Raw genomic sequence first — 17579 nt, forward strand, 5'->3', positions numbered from 1 at the left:
TGATGGTGGTGGTTGTGCTGATGTGGAGGCAGGTGTGGTGGAGGAGGAGGTAGTGTGATTGCTGTGAGGTGTTGGGGTTGTTTGGTGGTGGTGGTTGTGCTGTTGGTGGTGGAGGATGAAGAGGACTATGGAGTCCTTAGTACTCTTTGAGCTTGATTGTCATGTTGCAGATATCATTACCAAACTAGGAAACACCATCAGTGCTAGAAGGATGGGGTTTAGGAGGAAGAGGAAAATAAAAGGGCTGTGGCCTGATTGGTCATCTAAGCTAGGGACATGTTTGTTAAGTGAATTTGGCTTCCCCATTGACTTTGCTTGTCAGAAGTTTGCACAAGGGGACCGGTGACACTGGGACAACGCAACCGTCATGCATCTGAGCATCTGAATTTTGATCGTGTGACCACGATCAGGGGATGCTACAGCGTCATTAAGTGTGAAAAAAGTTTTTCAGCACCCTTTGAACGCTCCCTAAACGCACCATTGTAAGTCGAGCATTCCTCTATGCCCCTTCTCTCTCTCTCTGGGATCAAATCCACCCAACACATTTAGTATAAATTCTTTTTTTATTTTTTAAAAAAGAAAGTTGAACAAACCATTTCTTTGCTTGTGAAGTCAACAGTACCTGTGAGAGACCTCCATATGCTGGAGTTTCACTCGCATTTGTTTGCCTTCGGAAAGAGCATCAGATCAGCAACAACAGATTTTGTGTATTCCGTACCTAACAAACCTAGATTGTGTTGCAACTAGGATTCCTAGATCTCTAACTTGGTGTTTTTCAACCTCGGGCACTGGAAGAGGTGTCACTTCAACTCCCAGAATTCCCCAGCCAGCTGGCTGGGGAATTCTGGGAGTTGAAGTCGACACCTCTTCCAGTGGCAGGTTGAAAAACACTGCTCCAAACAGCACAACCGACACAGACAAATCATGAATGTGGTCCTGTTATTTCCCAACTAGTTATTTAGCTCTCCAGATTTCAAGAAATGAGCTTGCGGTGGCAAAGGACATGGAATTCTTTGGGAAGAGCAGGAAGTGGGAGAAGGAAAAGTAGCAATCATTCTACCGGGAGCTTCACTTTCTTGGAAATGTTCCTCAGAATTGACCAGCCAGAGTTTTGGAAGTTGAGCTCCACAGGTCTTAAAGTTGTCAAGGCTGGACACCTACCTCCAATTAGCAAGAGAGCCCCCCCCCACCCCCCTACAAGGGCTCGCTCCATCCAATATGTCAAACTACAATGAGGTTTAATGTTGGCTTAGCCTACGTGAATCCAACCAACTCTAGATTGGGTATTTGAAACCATGATTGCACAGTGCAAAGTGTGAGTAAGGCCTATGTTCAGGTAGAATGCTAAATCCTACCAGTGCTGGGATGAAAAATCTTGAGAATTCAGCCGCTCTGATGGCTGAAGAAAAATGATAAACATCTTCCTCTGGCAGTACCACAATCAGACACACACTTTGTAGCGGTGACGTAGGTCTAAGGCCCAGAGATCTAGAAATCCATCTGCTGAGTAGCTGCTCATGTGAGAGAATGTATAATAGAAGTGCTGTGGCCAAGACCCAACAGTCCTCAGAATGGATCAGAAAAGATCTACTGAAGATCCAGGAATGGATCCCTTGGTAGAGCAGGTCCAAGAGAGCTGCTCTTGTGGCTTTCTCCTCATTTAAGGACTTGGTTGATTTAAGGAATAGAGGAGGAGGAGGAGGAGGAGGAGGAGGAGGAGGAGAAGTTGTTTTGTGTCTCATCCAAGAAGCTTCATCTTTGATGACTTCATCATCACACAACTGATGAAGCTTCTTGGATGAGAAGCAAAATTTCTCCTCCTCAAAAAAAAAAAAAAAAAAGGTCCATTTGTCTTTTGAAAAGAGAAGCATCTTTGAGACATACCATATCAAGAATTCACTCTTAACTTTTCTCCTGTAGACAGGCGGGAATTTCATGGCTAGTTCAAAGTCATATACAAACATATATATTTACACATACTTATAATAAGGTAGGCTAACAAGATGGAAAAATCCACCTCTTTTCTGGTGCTTCCGTTGCCTTCTCTTGAGACCTCATGAGATATGGAGGGGCGGTATGTCAGAAGATTTTGAAGTGGTTGGTTTGGGAAAGAGGTGGGGGACTCAGTGGGATCTTTAGTAACAGAGAACCTGCCTTGTTCTCTCCCACATTTTGATTCCCCCCTTGGCCTGCTGTTTCAGGTGAGCTCATCCCCAAATCATGGATCTGAAGAATTGGAATTGCACACAACTAACTTCAAGGAAAGTAGCATTTGCAGAATCTTTAAGTGGGAGAGAAATTAAGGCTGCAAGAGGTGTGGCTAAACATGTTCGCTCTAGGACAGGAGGAGATGATTCCCATTTCTTTGGATTCTGGGAAGCTTATAGTATTTTGTCCTGTTAGTCTCAATGGTGTTTGATGGATTGGGGCTGACCTAGGAGAAGAAAAAGGAGAAATGGGGGTATGACTTTCAAGAAAGTTTCTCAGAACTTCTCCACGAATCTTCTTCTGAGGAAGCCAGCGCATGACAGCTGATGTCCTCTGTCTAGAGCACGTTGATCATCTGTCAAGTCAGGTGGAGGAAGAAGCTCTAAGGTGGGACAAGGAACGATCTCCCGCAAGAGCCACTGGGCTCAGCTCCACAACTTCCTGATTCCTTTCAAGATGTAACCTTCAGTAACTCCAGAGTTGGTCACCAGCTGCTACGGAACTTGGATTTTCAAGTCTTCGTCTTCATCCAAGTCGCTGGTACAATCTCCGGGCTCGTCCGGACCAAAGCGTGACCCACGGATCTTCCCAAAAGAGGGAGGTTCTGCTGTCGGCGAAGTCTGTCCCACGAATAAAGAACAAGCCTCCTTAGATATTTTAACATCTACTTTCGACGATTACATGTAGCAGATGGGAAAGCAAAGTGCCCCAAAAGGAGTAAATATTTAAGAACAGCCATCTTGGATCACCCAAAGCTTCATTTAGGGCAGGGGTGTCAAAACTCGTGGACCGCAGGCCAGATGTGTCACATGTGTGGTTCCGCTCCTGCTGGTTTAGAGAAGGGGGGGGGGAAGTCCCAATACGTCATGTGATGGCGCGAGTTTGACTGATCTAGGGCAAGGGTTGGGAACGATGGGCCTTTTATGACTTGTGGAATTCCGCTGCTGGCTCAGGAATTCTGGGAGTTGAAGTCCACAACTTATAAAGGCCCATGGTTCCCCAGCTCTGATTCTAGGGTAGGGGTGTCAAACTCATGACTCATGGGCCGGCCTAGGGGGGGACTTAGATCTGGCCCACGGGGCTGCTGCTGGAAACAGAGAAGGACGGCCTGCAATGCCTCTGCTGTATTTATTTATTTGTCAATTTTATCTGCTGCCTATGTCACTGTGGGGGCAACTCTAGGTGGCTCACAACAGTACAAAGAAGAAACAAAAAGAAGGGTAAACACAGTCTCAACCGAGCTGCCTAGGGAATTCTGGGAATTGAAGTCCACGAATCTTCAAGTTGTCAAGGTTGAGAAACCTTGCTTTAAATGCTTGAAAAGAAAAAAAGGTCTTTCCCATGAAAAGATTGCAAAGATATAATAGATCTGGACCCACTTGCTTCCAAAACTATTCCTTTATATTTAAACATTATCCAATTAAGAGGGTGTAACTGTCAAGCTAGGAGTACCATTGATTCCAAATTTGATAATACTCGGTTTCTTCCCTCTCCTTCATTTCCATAGACAGTCTATCCATTTCTGCATGTTCATAGATTTTCCTTCTTATAATAATTGGGTCTGGTGGGTATCTGCTTGTTTCCAGTTCTGTGCTAAGACGCTTCTACTTATGGTTAATATGTGTAATGTTATGTATTGCCATTTTTTCTCCATTTTCCCATCGAAGATGGCTTGAGAGTAAACGTAAAACTTAAGGCATAAAGGATAATATATAGTGTATAGAGAGTATTTAAATAAGGATATAACTTAGGATAACAATATAGAAATAATTTTTGTAAATAGGATTGTTACAAAAAATATGGATAGCGATATGGAAAAGCTGTTACAAGTATAAATTTGTGTTTTGTGTTTGTCTTTTAAATGTTGGAAAATGTAATAAATACTATTTTTTAAAAAGAGAGTGTAACTGGCTGATAAAGTTGCATCTGTACAATTGCCCCACACTCCAATGTTTTCAGTAGCACACACAATTTCGATTAAATTAAAACTTTTCCCTGAATCCATTAGGCTGACAATGGAATGTCATTCGCTGGTGCCTTCAAGGAAAGGGATAGGAGGAGCGTTGGTTGATGGAAGGATTTACCTCTCCCTGGATGTTGGTTATCTATATATATATAAAAGACAAATACCGCTCACTCATCACGAAATCTCCAGAACCATAAAGACTACAAACTTGAAATTTGGCATGTATGTTCCTCTTGGCTTCTAGGTGCCCGCTAAGAAAGGATTTTTCAAAATGACCATCAGATCATTAGTATTTCTCATACAGAAATTAGCACGCTCTGATGCTAAGGAGTTCTACTCCCCTCCCCACCTGAAAAGAACACTGTTCCAACTGCTAGTTGCTTTATATTAACACGCTCTGATGCTATGGAGTTAGACGTTCCACTCCCCCTCCCCACCTGAAAAGAACTCTGTTCCAACTGCCAGTTGCCTCACATTCCATTACCTCAGTTCAAACTGGCAGACGTTCCACTCCTTCACTCAGGAACAGTCTTTATAGTACTAAATGTACCTCACCAAAATGTCTATGCCTTCCACCTATGGAACTGCTTCCGGACTCAAGGCAGTGGGAGCCAGAGTTACTGCTGGTTCGCGCATACACAGTTCAATGGAAATTGTTTTGCGCATGCGCAGAACTCCCAAAAAAGATGGTGGTGGCAATGGCAGTGACTGGGGAACTGGTTCGGAGGTGTGGCCAGCCTGGGTCGCTACTGGTTCTGTGACCCAGGCCAGCATACCACTACCGGTTTGACCAAACCACTCCAAACTGGTAGGAACCGACCTCTGGGTGGGAGCGATATTCCCTTATGTGTTTCAATCACCAACCACCACTGAACCAACAGATTGAACTAGAGTGAGCTGGATTTCTCCTGCATTGCCCGATCACATAGTTTCGTCATGAAGCACGGGTATCCAGCTAGTTTATAAATAAAAGTCTAATGCTCCCCTGATCGCAGATACTTGCAGCCATTTAATGTACGTGTGTGGCTTGGAGGCAACACAATTAGGAAGCAAGGGAAAAGATGTCGAATGGGGATAAGGGTGAGCTTCTGAATTCTCCAGGCCTTGTTAGCAAGCAAGTTGTTTGCTAAACGAAAACGGAGGAAGATGCAAAGACCTCCCCCACCCCCCAAAAAGTAGGTCAAGCTGCTTCAGCCCCTGAGGGCTGTTCTACAAAGTCAATCCAAAGACAGAAGATGCCAACGGGATACTGAAACATTTAAGAGCTAGACTCAAGGTTCAAGAACAGGCGGCCATTCCTAGCTTCCCTTTTAATCACGGGCCTCGGGCTGGGGACACAGCCGCGATAAATACCTATCCAGAACTATTCAATGTTCCTCCCACGTTCTCAAATTGAGAATCTGGGTTTTAAAGCTTGCAGGCAGCCTTCAAATTCGGAATAGAGCTGGAAGGGGCCTTGGAGGTCTTATAGGTTCTTCTGCTTCAGCAGGGGGATGGAGTAGAAGTCCTCCAAGGTCCCTTCCAGCTTCTTCTCCTCCTCCTCCTCCTCCTTCCTCCTCCTCCTACTGTCTGCTCAAGCAGGAGACCCTGTACCATTCCAGACAATTGGCTGTCCAATTGTCTCTTCTTAAAAAAAACCTCCAGTGATGGAGCTACTATGACTTCCACTGGTTAATTGTTCTCACTGTTAGGAAGCTTCTCCTTAATTCGAGGTTGCTTCTCTCCTGGATTAGTTTCCATCCGTTGCTCCCTGCCCTGCTCTCTGGCGCCTTGAAAAACAATTTCACCCTCTTCGTTGTAGCAGCCCCTCAAACACTGGATTCCTGCTATCCTGTCCCCACTAAATCCTTCTTTCCTCTAGACTAGCCATAGCCGATTCCTGCAGCCGTTCTTCATATGTTTCAGTCTCCAGGCCTCTCTCCGGCTGGCCTCCTCCACTGGGCATTCTCAAGCATTGTGAGCTGCCTGGTCTTCTACGTTTCCCCCGGAGAAAATTTATGTGCGGGGTTTCCAATCCAAAGCCACAAAGCCTGAATGGAGAGAGACCCTCGCCTTGCATTCTCTCGCGCAGCTACCTGACTTCAGCTGCTTCTTCCTGGAAGAAGCATGCATTATTTAAGGTGGGGGTGGGTGGGTGGGATCGCTTCGGAGGGGGGAGCCGGGGAAGGCTCCATTATTCTCCTTTGATTTAATGGCGGCCTCCCCAATAAAACAAGAAGATAAAATCATCTCCCTCCCTCTCCTCCTCCTCCCCTCTCTTTTCTTTGCAAGAAAGAAAAAAGAGAGAGAGGGAAGAGATAGAAGCAGCTGCCTGGTCTTTTCGGTGGAGCAGAATCGATCTGTCTGACAGACATTTCGGTGTTTTATTGCTAGAGAAGCACACATCCAAATTAAAAAAAAAAACCTTTCTAAAAGGCCATAAAATTAAAGTATCTCTTAAAGGCACTTTGCTCAGAGCGGGCCCTTCTCCAACCTGCCTCTTCCACGCTGGCCCTTTTCTCTCTTTTCCTGGGTTGTGAGTCCTTCAGATACAACGTTCTCTAGCCTCTCCAGGCACAAGAGGGGGGTGTGTGCATTTTGTTGTGAACTTCAACAAAAGAGCAGCACACCCAAGAGTCCCCACAAGCAAGGTGGCTGCAGAGATGGGGTGGGGGTAGTGGTTAAAAAAGGCCCCCACATGTGAGATGGTATAGGTTCTCCTGCTTGAGCAGGGGGCTGGACTAGAAGACCTCCATGGTCCCTTCCAGCTTCTATTCTATTCTGTTGCATTTGATTCTTCATTCCAATATTCTATTCTATTCTCTCTTCTCTTCCCTCTTCTCTACTGTTCTCTTCTCTCTTCATCAAAGCTATTCTCTTCTCTTCTAAACTATTCTCTTCTTCTTCTCTTCTCTCTTCTCTTCTCAACTATTTTCTTCTCTATTCTATTCTCTTCTACTCTCTTCTCTCTTCTAAACTATTCTCTTCTCTTCTCTCCTCTATTCTATTCTCTTCCAAACTATTCTATTCTCTTCTTTTCTCTTATAAACTATTCTCTCTCCTCTCTTCTCAACTATCTATTCTCTCTTCTCTTCTCTATTCTATTCTCTTATAAACTATTCTATTCTCTCTTCTCTATTCTATGCTATTCTATTCATTCCCCTATCCTACCCTACCCTACCCATTGCACTGCATTCCACTCTATTCCAAATAATAGAGCTGGAAGGGATCTTGGAGGACTTCTAGTCTGACCCCTTGATCAAACAGGAGACTTTATACCATTTCAGACAGTTGGCTGCCCAGTTTCTTCTTAAAAGACTCCAAGTGGTGAAGCCCACACACATTATGGTGGCAAGCTGTTCCACTGGTTAATTGTCTTCACTGTCAGGAAATTTCTGCTTAATTCAGAATAGAGCTGGAAGACATATTAACTATGGGAGCTGAAGTCCCTGTTCTTGGCCAGGTTTTGGAAGTAGCATGCCCTGACCTTTCTTCCTAGGGCTAAGAGATGGGGACTAGCCTAAAATCCCCCAGCTGGGAGGTACCTCAGGCAGGACTAGAACTCAATGTCTCCCAGTTTTCTAATCCAGTGCTTTTAATTGCTTGCTCAGATAAATAGCTAGGTAGATATTATGAATCTGCTGCCGCTGAATATGCAGCCATGGAGGAAGAAAAGTAGCTGTAAGGTTTCCTAAAATGCCCTAATTGATTCATGAGTATCGAGTTAAGTTTCAATATAAAACTAGTCATTTATTAGGAACACCATAGGCAAGATCTTTTCGCAGTCAGGTCTAAGCTTTGTTAGAGATATATCTGAACTTTAACTTTGTTCCTTCCCTCCCCTCAGTCTGTGTCATAAATCACATTCCCAATGAGGTGCACCCCTCCCAAGCCTGCTGTAGTAATCTGAGATCCGACTTCAGCTGACAGTAGGCGTGGAATGCACTCCCCCCTCCCTTTCTCTTATTATGATAACTGCTGAACGTAACGAGCATTTGCTGAAGCATCTGGGTGATCAGCACGAATAGGTCAAAAGAAGGAAAAAGGTTTAGCTCTCCCCTGGTTGATTTGCTCTCCCCCAGCACACGGGAAAAGCCAGAATGTTCCTCTTCTCTGATGGTGTCCTTCAAGATTTGGATATCACTTCTGGAATTTGTGCTCGTGAAGGGAAAAAAATGAAACTTGATTTGGTTTTGTTGATTAGAAAGATTTGGTGTTTATAGAAATGGCTAGTTATATATTAATACTAGCTGGAGACCGTGCTTCATGACGAAACTATGTGATCAGGCTACGCAGAGAGAAATTTGGTTCACATCCGTTGCTCAGTGGTGGTCGGTGATTGAAGCACATAAGGGATATTGCTCCGCTGCCTTGAGTACCGGAAGCAGTTCCATAGGTGGAAGTCATAGACATTGTGGTGAGGTTCTGATGTTTAGTACTGTAAGGAGCCCCAGACCGCTCCTAAGTGAAGGAGTGGGATGTCTGCCAGTTTGAACTGATGGTAACGGAATGTGAGGCAACTGGCAGTTGGAACAGAGTTCTTTTCAGGTGGGGAGGGGGAGTAGAATGTCTTACCTCCTTAGCATCAGAGTGTGTTTAATATAAGGCAACTGGCAGTTGGAACAGAGTTCTTTTCAGGTGGGAGGGGGAGTAGAACTCCTTACATTGGAGCATGCTATTTACTGTACAAGAAATACTAATGATCTGATGGTCATTTTGGCAATCCTTTCTTAGGGTAGCACCTAGAAGCCAAGAGGAACAAAAGTGGCCAAATTTCAAGTTTGTAGGCTTTACGGTTCTGGAGATTTTGTGAGTGGTATTGCCTTTTATTTTATATATCTATATATCTATATATCTATATATCTATCTTTCTATATATCTATCTATCTATCTATATCTATATATCTATATCTATCTATATAGATAGATAGATAGATAGATAGATAGATAGATAGATAGATAGATAGATAGATGTAAAGACAAAGGTGGAACTTGGAGTGTGTTTATCTTGTACTGTGCTTGGAAGAGTTTGAAAGTCAATGCCTCCCTTTTCTTTTCTTTTTCTCTTACCCCTTGTATTTTACACCTCCTTTCCTGTTCCCTTTTCCCTCTCTTAATTTCCCATCTTTCCTTATCTTTTTTGATATATTATACATTAAAAAATATTAAATTTGGGAAAGAGAAAAAATGGCCTGCTGATCCAGCACGCTTCCTTCTGACCCCCTTTCTCTCCTGGAAGACGGCTTCTCTTCTCCCCCACCACTCCCACGCGATCCAGGAGACCATGGTCCCACCTGGCTGGGTCTCTCTCGAGGCCCTATGGGAGCTTCTTGCCAAGATGCCCTCTTTTGCCCAACCGTCACTCTTCAGAGCAACCCTCCCCTCTCCTTCCTCTCCTCTCTAATTATAGCCGCAGCCAATTTGCATGTTGTGTTCAGCTAACAAATTACAGGAGTTTTCGGGGAGAAGGTTTTTCTTTTAATTGGTTTGGAGTTCCTGAGAAGGGAACAAAATTGGAAGCCGAGAACAGAGAGCAATAAATATTTTAAAAGTGGAAGAACAAGAGGGAGGAGGAGGAGGAGGAGGAGGAGGAGGAGGAGGAGGAGATGGTGGTGTTGGAACCAGGAAGCTGTGCCTAGAAATGGAGGCCAGGATACCAGCCCTGTTATGTTGTTCCATAAAGGAAAACCTGATGACAGGAGTCTTTTTCAGCCTGATTTTTTCTCCTTCAAGGAGCAAAGGGGAAGAGTTTTAGATTGGGATAAATCAGTGTTTATCTGCATTTGCGGAGCAGCAAGAGGCTAGAAGATCTGGCTCACATCCAGGAGGTTTGCATTCAGTTGGTTCAGACTGGCTCTCTGACTGTCCTATTTAGCCATGTTTTTGAGGGCCGGGCCGCAATGTGTGGAAGGTGCAACCCGCGTGGTCACCCAAATGTGAACCCCAGCAACGCTACTCACATTCCTATTGATGTTTTGCCTGTAGAAGAGGGTGAGAGGTACTGTTATTTTCAGAGAATAAGACGTACCTTTGGCTCCATCAAAAAAGTGAGGAGTTGAAACATCTGGGTGCGTCTTTATACACTTAATACCGCAAAACCCTGTGACATGCATCCTGTTTTTCGCAAAAATGACACACGTGCAGAGGGTTTGGGCGGCCTGCAAGTGCTCTGGGGCTGAGGACGGGAACAAATGATGTGAACAATGGGCCCAGTTTTTCACACAAATGAGGGTTTTTTTTTGCCCTCCAAGCCCCCAGGAGAACTCTGCAGGCCTCCCAAACTCTCTGCAGCCCCATTTTGCACAAATGAATTCTTTGCAGAGTGCTCCTGGGGGCTGGGGAGGGAAAAAGCTTTTTATAAAAAAATTTACCTCTTCAAAATCTTGGTGCGTCTTATACTCCAGTGCGTCTTATAGTCCGAAAAATACGGTACATGATTTTTTGGCATGTGAGGAAGAAAAAGGTTAGCCACCCCGGTTCTAGGCCACACTGAAGACCTTAGCAAAGCACGTTTTACCCAAAGGATGACCCCCCTTGCACGCCACGAGAGGGACTTGTGCATCTGAATATACCTATAGGCGACAAGTGTGGTCAGGTGTGGGTGAGGTTCGGCCCTGAAGAATCACAAGCGGAGATCATCAAAAAGGATCCCATGGTGATTCTGACATGAAAACAGGTCAGCTGGATCTGTTAACCTTGTCAACAAATGCACCCTAACCAGCCAGTTTTTGTAATGATCTCCTAGTTTCCAACTTCCAAAAAGAACAAAAACAGAATTATTGCAACCCCTCATACGTGGACGAGTTGAAGTAGAAAATGAAATAAGGGGCATGAATCGTAAGAGATTCCCACTCCAGGTAACTGAGAAGTTATTTTAAAAGGTCCTTGCTACCTGCAATGTATACCCTCATCTCATTTTTGTCTTAGGTGTGAAATACATGTTGCAGTTTTTAATATTTTTTTATGGCCAAGCCTCTTTTGCTAGAGGTGAATAGCAGAAGTACAGATGAGTATTTGGGTATTAAAGCCATTTCTATATACATGTAAAAATTCCACACCAAATTATCTTCAAGTATTTCTCCTAAACAAGAGGAACTAGAAACTTGATTGGAACCTCATCAAGTGTAAAAGTAGAAAAGGCGGGGGAGGGAATCATCAGATTTTCTGAGAGATGCAGATGGTTCTTCACGTATGACCGGCCACTCAGCAAGCATTTAAACTTATGACAGACCCCCCCTCCCCCAAACGCTTCTTGCGATCCAATTTGAAATTACAACGGCTTCCTCAGTCACATGACTGAATTTTGGATTGGCAGCTTCCAGCTCTTATGATGGTTGTTTTTTTTTTGCTGCCTCCCAGGCTTAATTCTTGTTTCTGGCAAAAAAAAAACCACCATTGGGTAAAACAGATTGCTTAAGGACCTCCACGTTTGCTTAACGACTGCTATAGTTGGCTCAATTACGGTCATAAGTCGAGGATTACCTGTGTCCTTCTCACACTCTCCATCTCTCTGTTTGTAGGACGAGTAGAGGTCTCTTACTTCTTCCCCCCTACCTGGATTGCAGGTGTTCCAGCTGCACTTGGAGATTTTCACTCTGTTCCGTCTGCTCATCCAGCGACCTCTGCAATTTGCGGGCTTGGTTATGAGCCTCATCGAGCTGCAAGGGGCAGAGGACCACCGCATTTATGTATGTACATGTATGTGATATTTATGTATACATAGAGGACTGGGTGAAACCAGGCTTAATAGCAGCAACTGGGAGAGGAATCTTGGAGTCTTGGGGGACAACCAGCTAAAATAGGAGCCAATAGTTTGTGGGGGCAGCCAAAAAAGCCAACCACTCCTAAACTGCATTAACAGAGGGATACCAATCAAGATCAAAGGAGGTACTACTACCACTCTATAAAGCCTTAGTAAGACCAACCTAGAATCCTGCATCCGTTTTGGTCACCACACCATAAAAAAGCCATTGAGACTCTAGAAAGGTGCAGAGAAGAGCAACCAGGATGATGAGGGGACTGGAGGCTAAAACATACGATGAATGGTGCTGGAACGGACATTGGCTAGTCTAGGGAAGAGAAGGACCAGGGGAGACAGATAGCAATTGTCTATATTTGAGGGGCTGCCACAGAGAGGGAAGAGGTCAAGCTATTTCCAAAGGTACGAAGGCCAATAATGGCTGGAAATTGCAAAGGAGAGATTCAACCTGGAAATAAGGAGACATTACAGGTAGTCCACGAGTTACGGCCACAACTAGTTTTGTGAATGTTTTTCTGAATTTTGTCCCATTGAGACCTTTCGGACACAGTTGTTAGTAAGTGACTCACTGTAGCTGTTCAACGAGCAACAAGGTTGTTAAATGCATCTACAGTAGCTTCCCCATTACTTTGCTTATCAGAAGGTTGCAAAAACGGGATCCACTGCAACCGTCATAACTAGTGAGTCAGCTGCCAAAGCATCTGAATTTTGAACTCGAGACCTGGGGAGGCAGTTGGTAAAAGTTGTGGAAAAACCCGGTATTAATTTTTTCCCTGCTGCCGTCGCATCTTTGAACGGTCACTAAATGAACTGTTGCAGTCTGGGGCTACCTGTATCTTGCAATAGGCTTATGGAACTGAGCCCCATCCACAGAAAGTGTGTTGTGTGGGGGGGCTGGCCTCTTCTTCAACCTTGACTTCCTCCGTCTTTATTCTTGCAGGTCCAATAAAAAGGGGATTGAAATACTGAGGGCTCCATTTGCCTGATCAGTACAAGGTCACTGGAAATAAATGGCTGCACAGATCTTAAGTCAGCCAGTAATGGAAACCGGCACTTCTTGTCCAATTTTATGCCTCTTTTTTATCACTCTTAGATGAAACTGTCTCAGACAAAATTGGATCCTGAGTCTGTTTTGTCTTTTTTCCCCACTGGCTTGGGAGCACTCCGGGAAGTTCCAAGAAATCGCTTCCCAAACATGGATGAATAGGAGACATTGATTGAACTAACAGAATAACAGAGCTGGAAGGGACCCTGGAGGTTTTCTAGTCTTCAAGCAGGTGACCCTGTACAATTTGAGACAAGTTGCTGTCCAATCTCTTTTGAAAACATCCAGTGAAGAAGCTCCCACAACTTCCAAAGATAACTTCTGTTCCGTGGGTTGATTGTTCCCACTGTCAGAAAGTTCCTTCTTATTTCCAGGTTGAATCTCTCCTTGTCAGTTTCCATCCATTATTCCTTGTCTGACCTTCGGGTGCTGTGGAAAATAGCTTGACCCCCTCCTCTCTGTTCCGGCCCCTCAAATATTGGAAGACCGCTATCCTGTCTCCCTGGGTCCTTCTCTTCACTAGACTAGCCAGCCCAGTTCCTGCAACAGTTCCTCTTATGTTTTAGCCTCCAGCCCCTAATCATTTTTGTTGCTCTTCTCTGCACTCTTTCCAGAGTCTCAACCTCTTTGCTGATGTTAGGAGGAAATTTTAGCTAGGAGCCTTTTACATGCTGTCTGCATGCTCTCCCATCTCCAGCGGAACCATCTAGAGAATTTGTGCATGACAATCATTAAACCCCCAGGAGGGTTGGTCCTTTTGAAATCAATGGGATTTATGACGATTCGATCTATCAGTCATTCTTCAATGTGCGTGTCCGGTCTTAAATCTCAAATGGTGATTCCAGAAGCCAAAATATGAATGGTGTAATACGGTACTTAGACGTCAGCAAATGACATAAAAAGACAGAAGACAAAGCATTTCCACGGAATCAATAGAAGCCAATTAAAATGAGCTCAACCCCAAGCGCATTCGGTATTGGGCACAACAAGGCTATTCAGGGGCCAAAGAGGAGATGTAATCTGAATAAAAAATGCATTTTCTCCTCCATCGTAGCTGAAGATGGAACTTAATGGGTCTTCCTTAGCAATAATGAGCAGAGCTTGGTAAAATTAACCCTGAGATAGATATAATGTACCGTATTACACCATTCATATAGCTGTATTTCATTGGCTTCTATATCTGGCTAACAGTGTCTGGAGCAAACATTTGCCTTCCTGATTTATATTAAGGGGAAAACAATAAACAGCAAAAAAGTATTAAGAGGTTAAGATTAAGTCATACCATCTTTTAGGGCCAGGCTAACTACAGATAGTTACATGGGACGCGATGGCTCAGTGGCTAAGATGCCGAGCTTGTCGATCAGAAAGGTCGGCAGTTTGGCGGTTCAAATCCCTGGAGCCATATAATGGAGTGAGCTCTCGTTACTTCTCCCAGCTTCTGCCAACCTAGCAATTTGAAAGCATGCAAAAATGCAAGTAGAAAAATAGGAACCACCTTTGGTGGGAAAGTAACAGCGTTCCGTGCTCCTTTGGTGTTTAGTCATGCCGGCCACATGACCATGGAGATCTTTGGACAGCGCTGGCTCTTCAGCTTTGAAATGGAGATGAGCACCGCCCCCTAGAGTCAGGAACAACTAGCACTTTACCTTTAAAGTCAACGTTGCAAAGTCAGCAGAAGGCAACTCACCTCATCCTCCGCTTGAGCCAGCTCCTTCTTGAGTTCCTCCACCCGCAAGCGTAACTTCTTCACTTCTCCCTCGTGCTGCTCCACTCGGCGAGTGGTGTGGCCCAGTTCGGCCATCTTCTCCTGGTGCTGCTTCTTCAGTTTGGCATGGACGTGCTTCAGGTCAGCCAACTCCTGAAGGACAGAAGACCAGCTTGGACTGGGGAGGGGCGAGGGATGACTTTCTTTGTCCCACCCTCCCCCCATCGAGGGAGAAGGTCTGCCTGGAATGCAACCTAACAGGAGGAAGATTCTTCCTTTATGGAGAAACATCCTCTTCTGATTGGTCAACCCATCCCAAAATTGGGATAAAAGAAAGAAGCTCTTAAAGCAATGTTTCTCAACCTTGGCCACTTGAAGATGTCCGGACTTCAACTCCCAGAATTCCCCAGCCAGCGAATGCTGGCTGGGGAATTCTTGGAGTTGAAGTCCGGACATCTTCAAGTTGCCTAGGTTGAGAAACACTGTCTTAAACTGATAAGCTTGACTTCTGATGACGACAGGCAGACCTCGACTTACAGTTGTTTAGTGACCGTTCAAGGCTGCAACGGCACTGAAAAGAGTGACTTACGACCGTTTTTCACACTTATGACCCTTGCTGCATCTCCATGGCCATGTGATCAATTCAGTCACTTGGCAAATGGTTCGTACTTATGACGGTTGGCGTGTCCCAAGGTCATGGGATCATCCCCTTTTGTGACCTTCTGACAAACAAAGTCCAAGGGGGAAGCAAGATTCACTTAACAACCGTGTTGCTAACAACTACAGTGATTCACTCAACAACTGTGGCAAGGAAAGTCATAAAATGGGGCAAAACTCAAGAAATGTCTTGCTTAGCAACAGCAGTTAAGGGCAGTTGGGATTGTAAGTCGAGGGCTAGCTGTACAGGAAGCGTTGAATGAGGATCATTCTTCCTAGGACCACTAAACCTCTGGTGCTGGGGACGGACCCAGATTGAATCCTGCCTCAGAACCTATGGTCAGAATCTATCCTTCCATCCCCCACCATCCAAGTCACAATTGATGAAGCTTCTTGGATGAGAAGCGAAATGTTTTCTTCTCCTTCCTCAAGGAAAAATAATAGAATAAAGTAGAATAGGAAGAGAATAGGAATAGAACGGAACGGAATGGAATGAGGAGTAGGAATAGAATAGAAAAGAATAGGAATAGGATAGAATAATAGAATGGAATGGAATGAGGAAGAGGAATAGAAAGAAAAGAATAGGAAAGAATAGGAATAGGATAGAATAATAGAATGGAATGAAATGGAATGAGGAAGAGGAATAGAATAGAAAAGAATAGGAAAGAATAGAAAGAATAGATGAATGAAATGGAATAGAAAGGAATGGAATGGAATAGGAATAGATAGGATAGGATAGAATAGAATAGAATAGAATAGAGAATGGAATGGAATGAGGAAGAGGAATAGAATAGATAGAATAGGAAAGAATAGAAAGAACAGAATAGAATGGAATGGAATAGAAAGGAATGGAATGGAATAGGAATAGAAAAGATAGAATAGAATAGAGAATAGAATGGAATGAGGAATAAGAATAGAAATAGAATAGAATAGAAAAGAATAATAGAATGGAATGGAATGAGGAAGAGGAATAGAATAGGAAAGAATAGAATAGAATGAAATGTAATGGAATAGGAATAGAATAGGATAGAATAAAATAGAATGGAATGGAATGAGGAGGAGGAACAGAATAGAATAAAATAGAATAGAATAGAAGTAAGTAGAATGGAATAGAATTCTTTATTGGCCAAGTGTGACTGGACACACAAGGAATTTGTCTTTGGTGCAGATGCTCTCAATGTACATAAAAAGACAAGATACATTCGTCAAGAATCATCGCTTAATGATAGTCATAGGGTAAATAAGCAATCAGGAAATCAGCAATGCGCAATCAATATCAAAACAGTCCAGTTGCCTTTTGAAGAAGCACTTGTGCCATTTCACTGGATTGGGCGTGGTGCTGAACAGCATCCACTGTACCACAAATAAGCCTGCTTTCTCAAGACACAGGAATTGGGGGGAAAAAACCTTTTCCATAATAGTAAGGTTTGACTGCCCCTCCTGGTGAGAATTAAACATGCATTTCTGTGTATCATCCACTTCTAAATGAGGTTTTTTCCATTTATATTCTTTCAAACCCTTAAAAAAATTACTGTATTTTTTTTTTGGGGGGGGACATTTTACCCTCAAATGGAGGGATGGTTGGTGAAGATAACACAACTTTCAGAGATGGCCAAATTGACTTGATTGATTAGAGAAAAGACAATTACGTTTATTGCTGAATGGAAACCCACTATAGATATTTTTTTGCCTGAAAGGGAATAAATGCACTTATGACTTGTGGTCCTCATAATTAGGAGTGGGGGGGGGGGACTGGGAAGTCAGAAACTGGGAGAAGAAAAGGCAGAAACTGCTTCTGTGTTATGGCCAAGAAACTATATGACCATGTAATCAGGAGCTGATTCTGACTTTGATGGATTTTTCCTTTTTTTAAAACCTATATCAGCCCAATAACAAAAGTTCTTTGCTATGATTACAGAATTATTTATAACTTAAAAGGTTGTTGTTGTTGTTCTTCTTCTTCTTCTTCTTCTTCTTCTTCTTTCTTCTTCCTTCTTCTTCTTCTTCTTCTTCTTCTTCTTCTCCTCCTCCTCTCTCCTCCTCCTCCTCCTCCTCCTCCTCTTTTCCCTTCTCCTGGGGATGAGACATTTCTTCTTCTTCTTCTTCTTCTTTTCTTCTTTTCTTCTTCTTCCTCCTCCTCCTCCTCTTCCTCTCCTCCTCTTCCTCCTTTTCTTCTTCCTCCTCCTCTTCCTCCTCTACCCCCTCCTTCTCCTCCTCCTCTTCTTCCTCTTTTCCCTTCTCCTGGGGAATGAGACAGTTT

At 43.8% G+C, this 17579-nt stretch overlaps 1 protein-coding gene across 1 annotated transcript in view; it reads right to left on the reverse strand.

Annotated features, from left to right (window-relative positions):
- Positions 1-2702: 2702 nt before the first annotated feature.
- Positions 2703-17579, reverse strand: part of LOC116517902 (coiled-coil domain-containing protein 102A-like) — a 34598-nt gene continuing 19721 nt past the window's right edge. Inside the window, 4 exon segments of the mRNA XM_032231087.1 lie at positions 2703-2803; positions 2806-2828; positions 11708-11811; positions 14645-14815. Of these exon segments, the coding sequence (XP_032086978.1) occupies positions 2703-2803; positions 2806-2828; positions 11708-11811; positions 14645-14815 (399 nt within the window).

This window comes from Thamnophis elegans, chromosome 14 (genome assembly GCF_009769535.1).
Source record: "Thamnophis elegans isolate rThaEle1 chromosome 14, rThaEle1.pri, whole genome shotgun sequence".
Taxonomy (NCBI): Eukaryota; Metazoa; Chordata; class Lepidosauria; order Squamata; family Colubridae; genus Thamnophis; species Thamnophis elegans.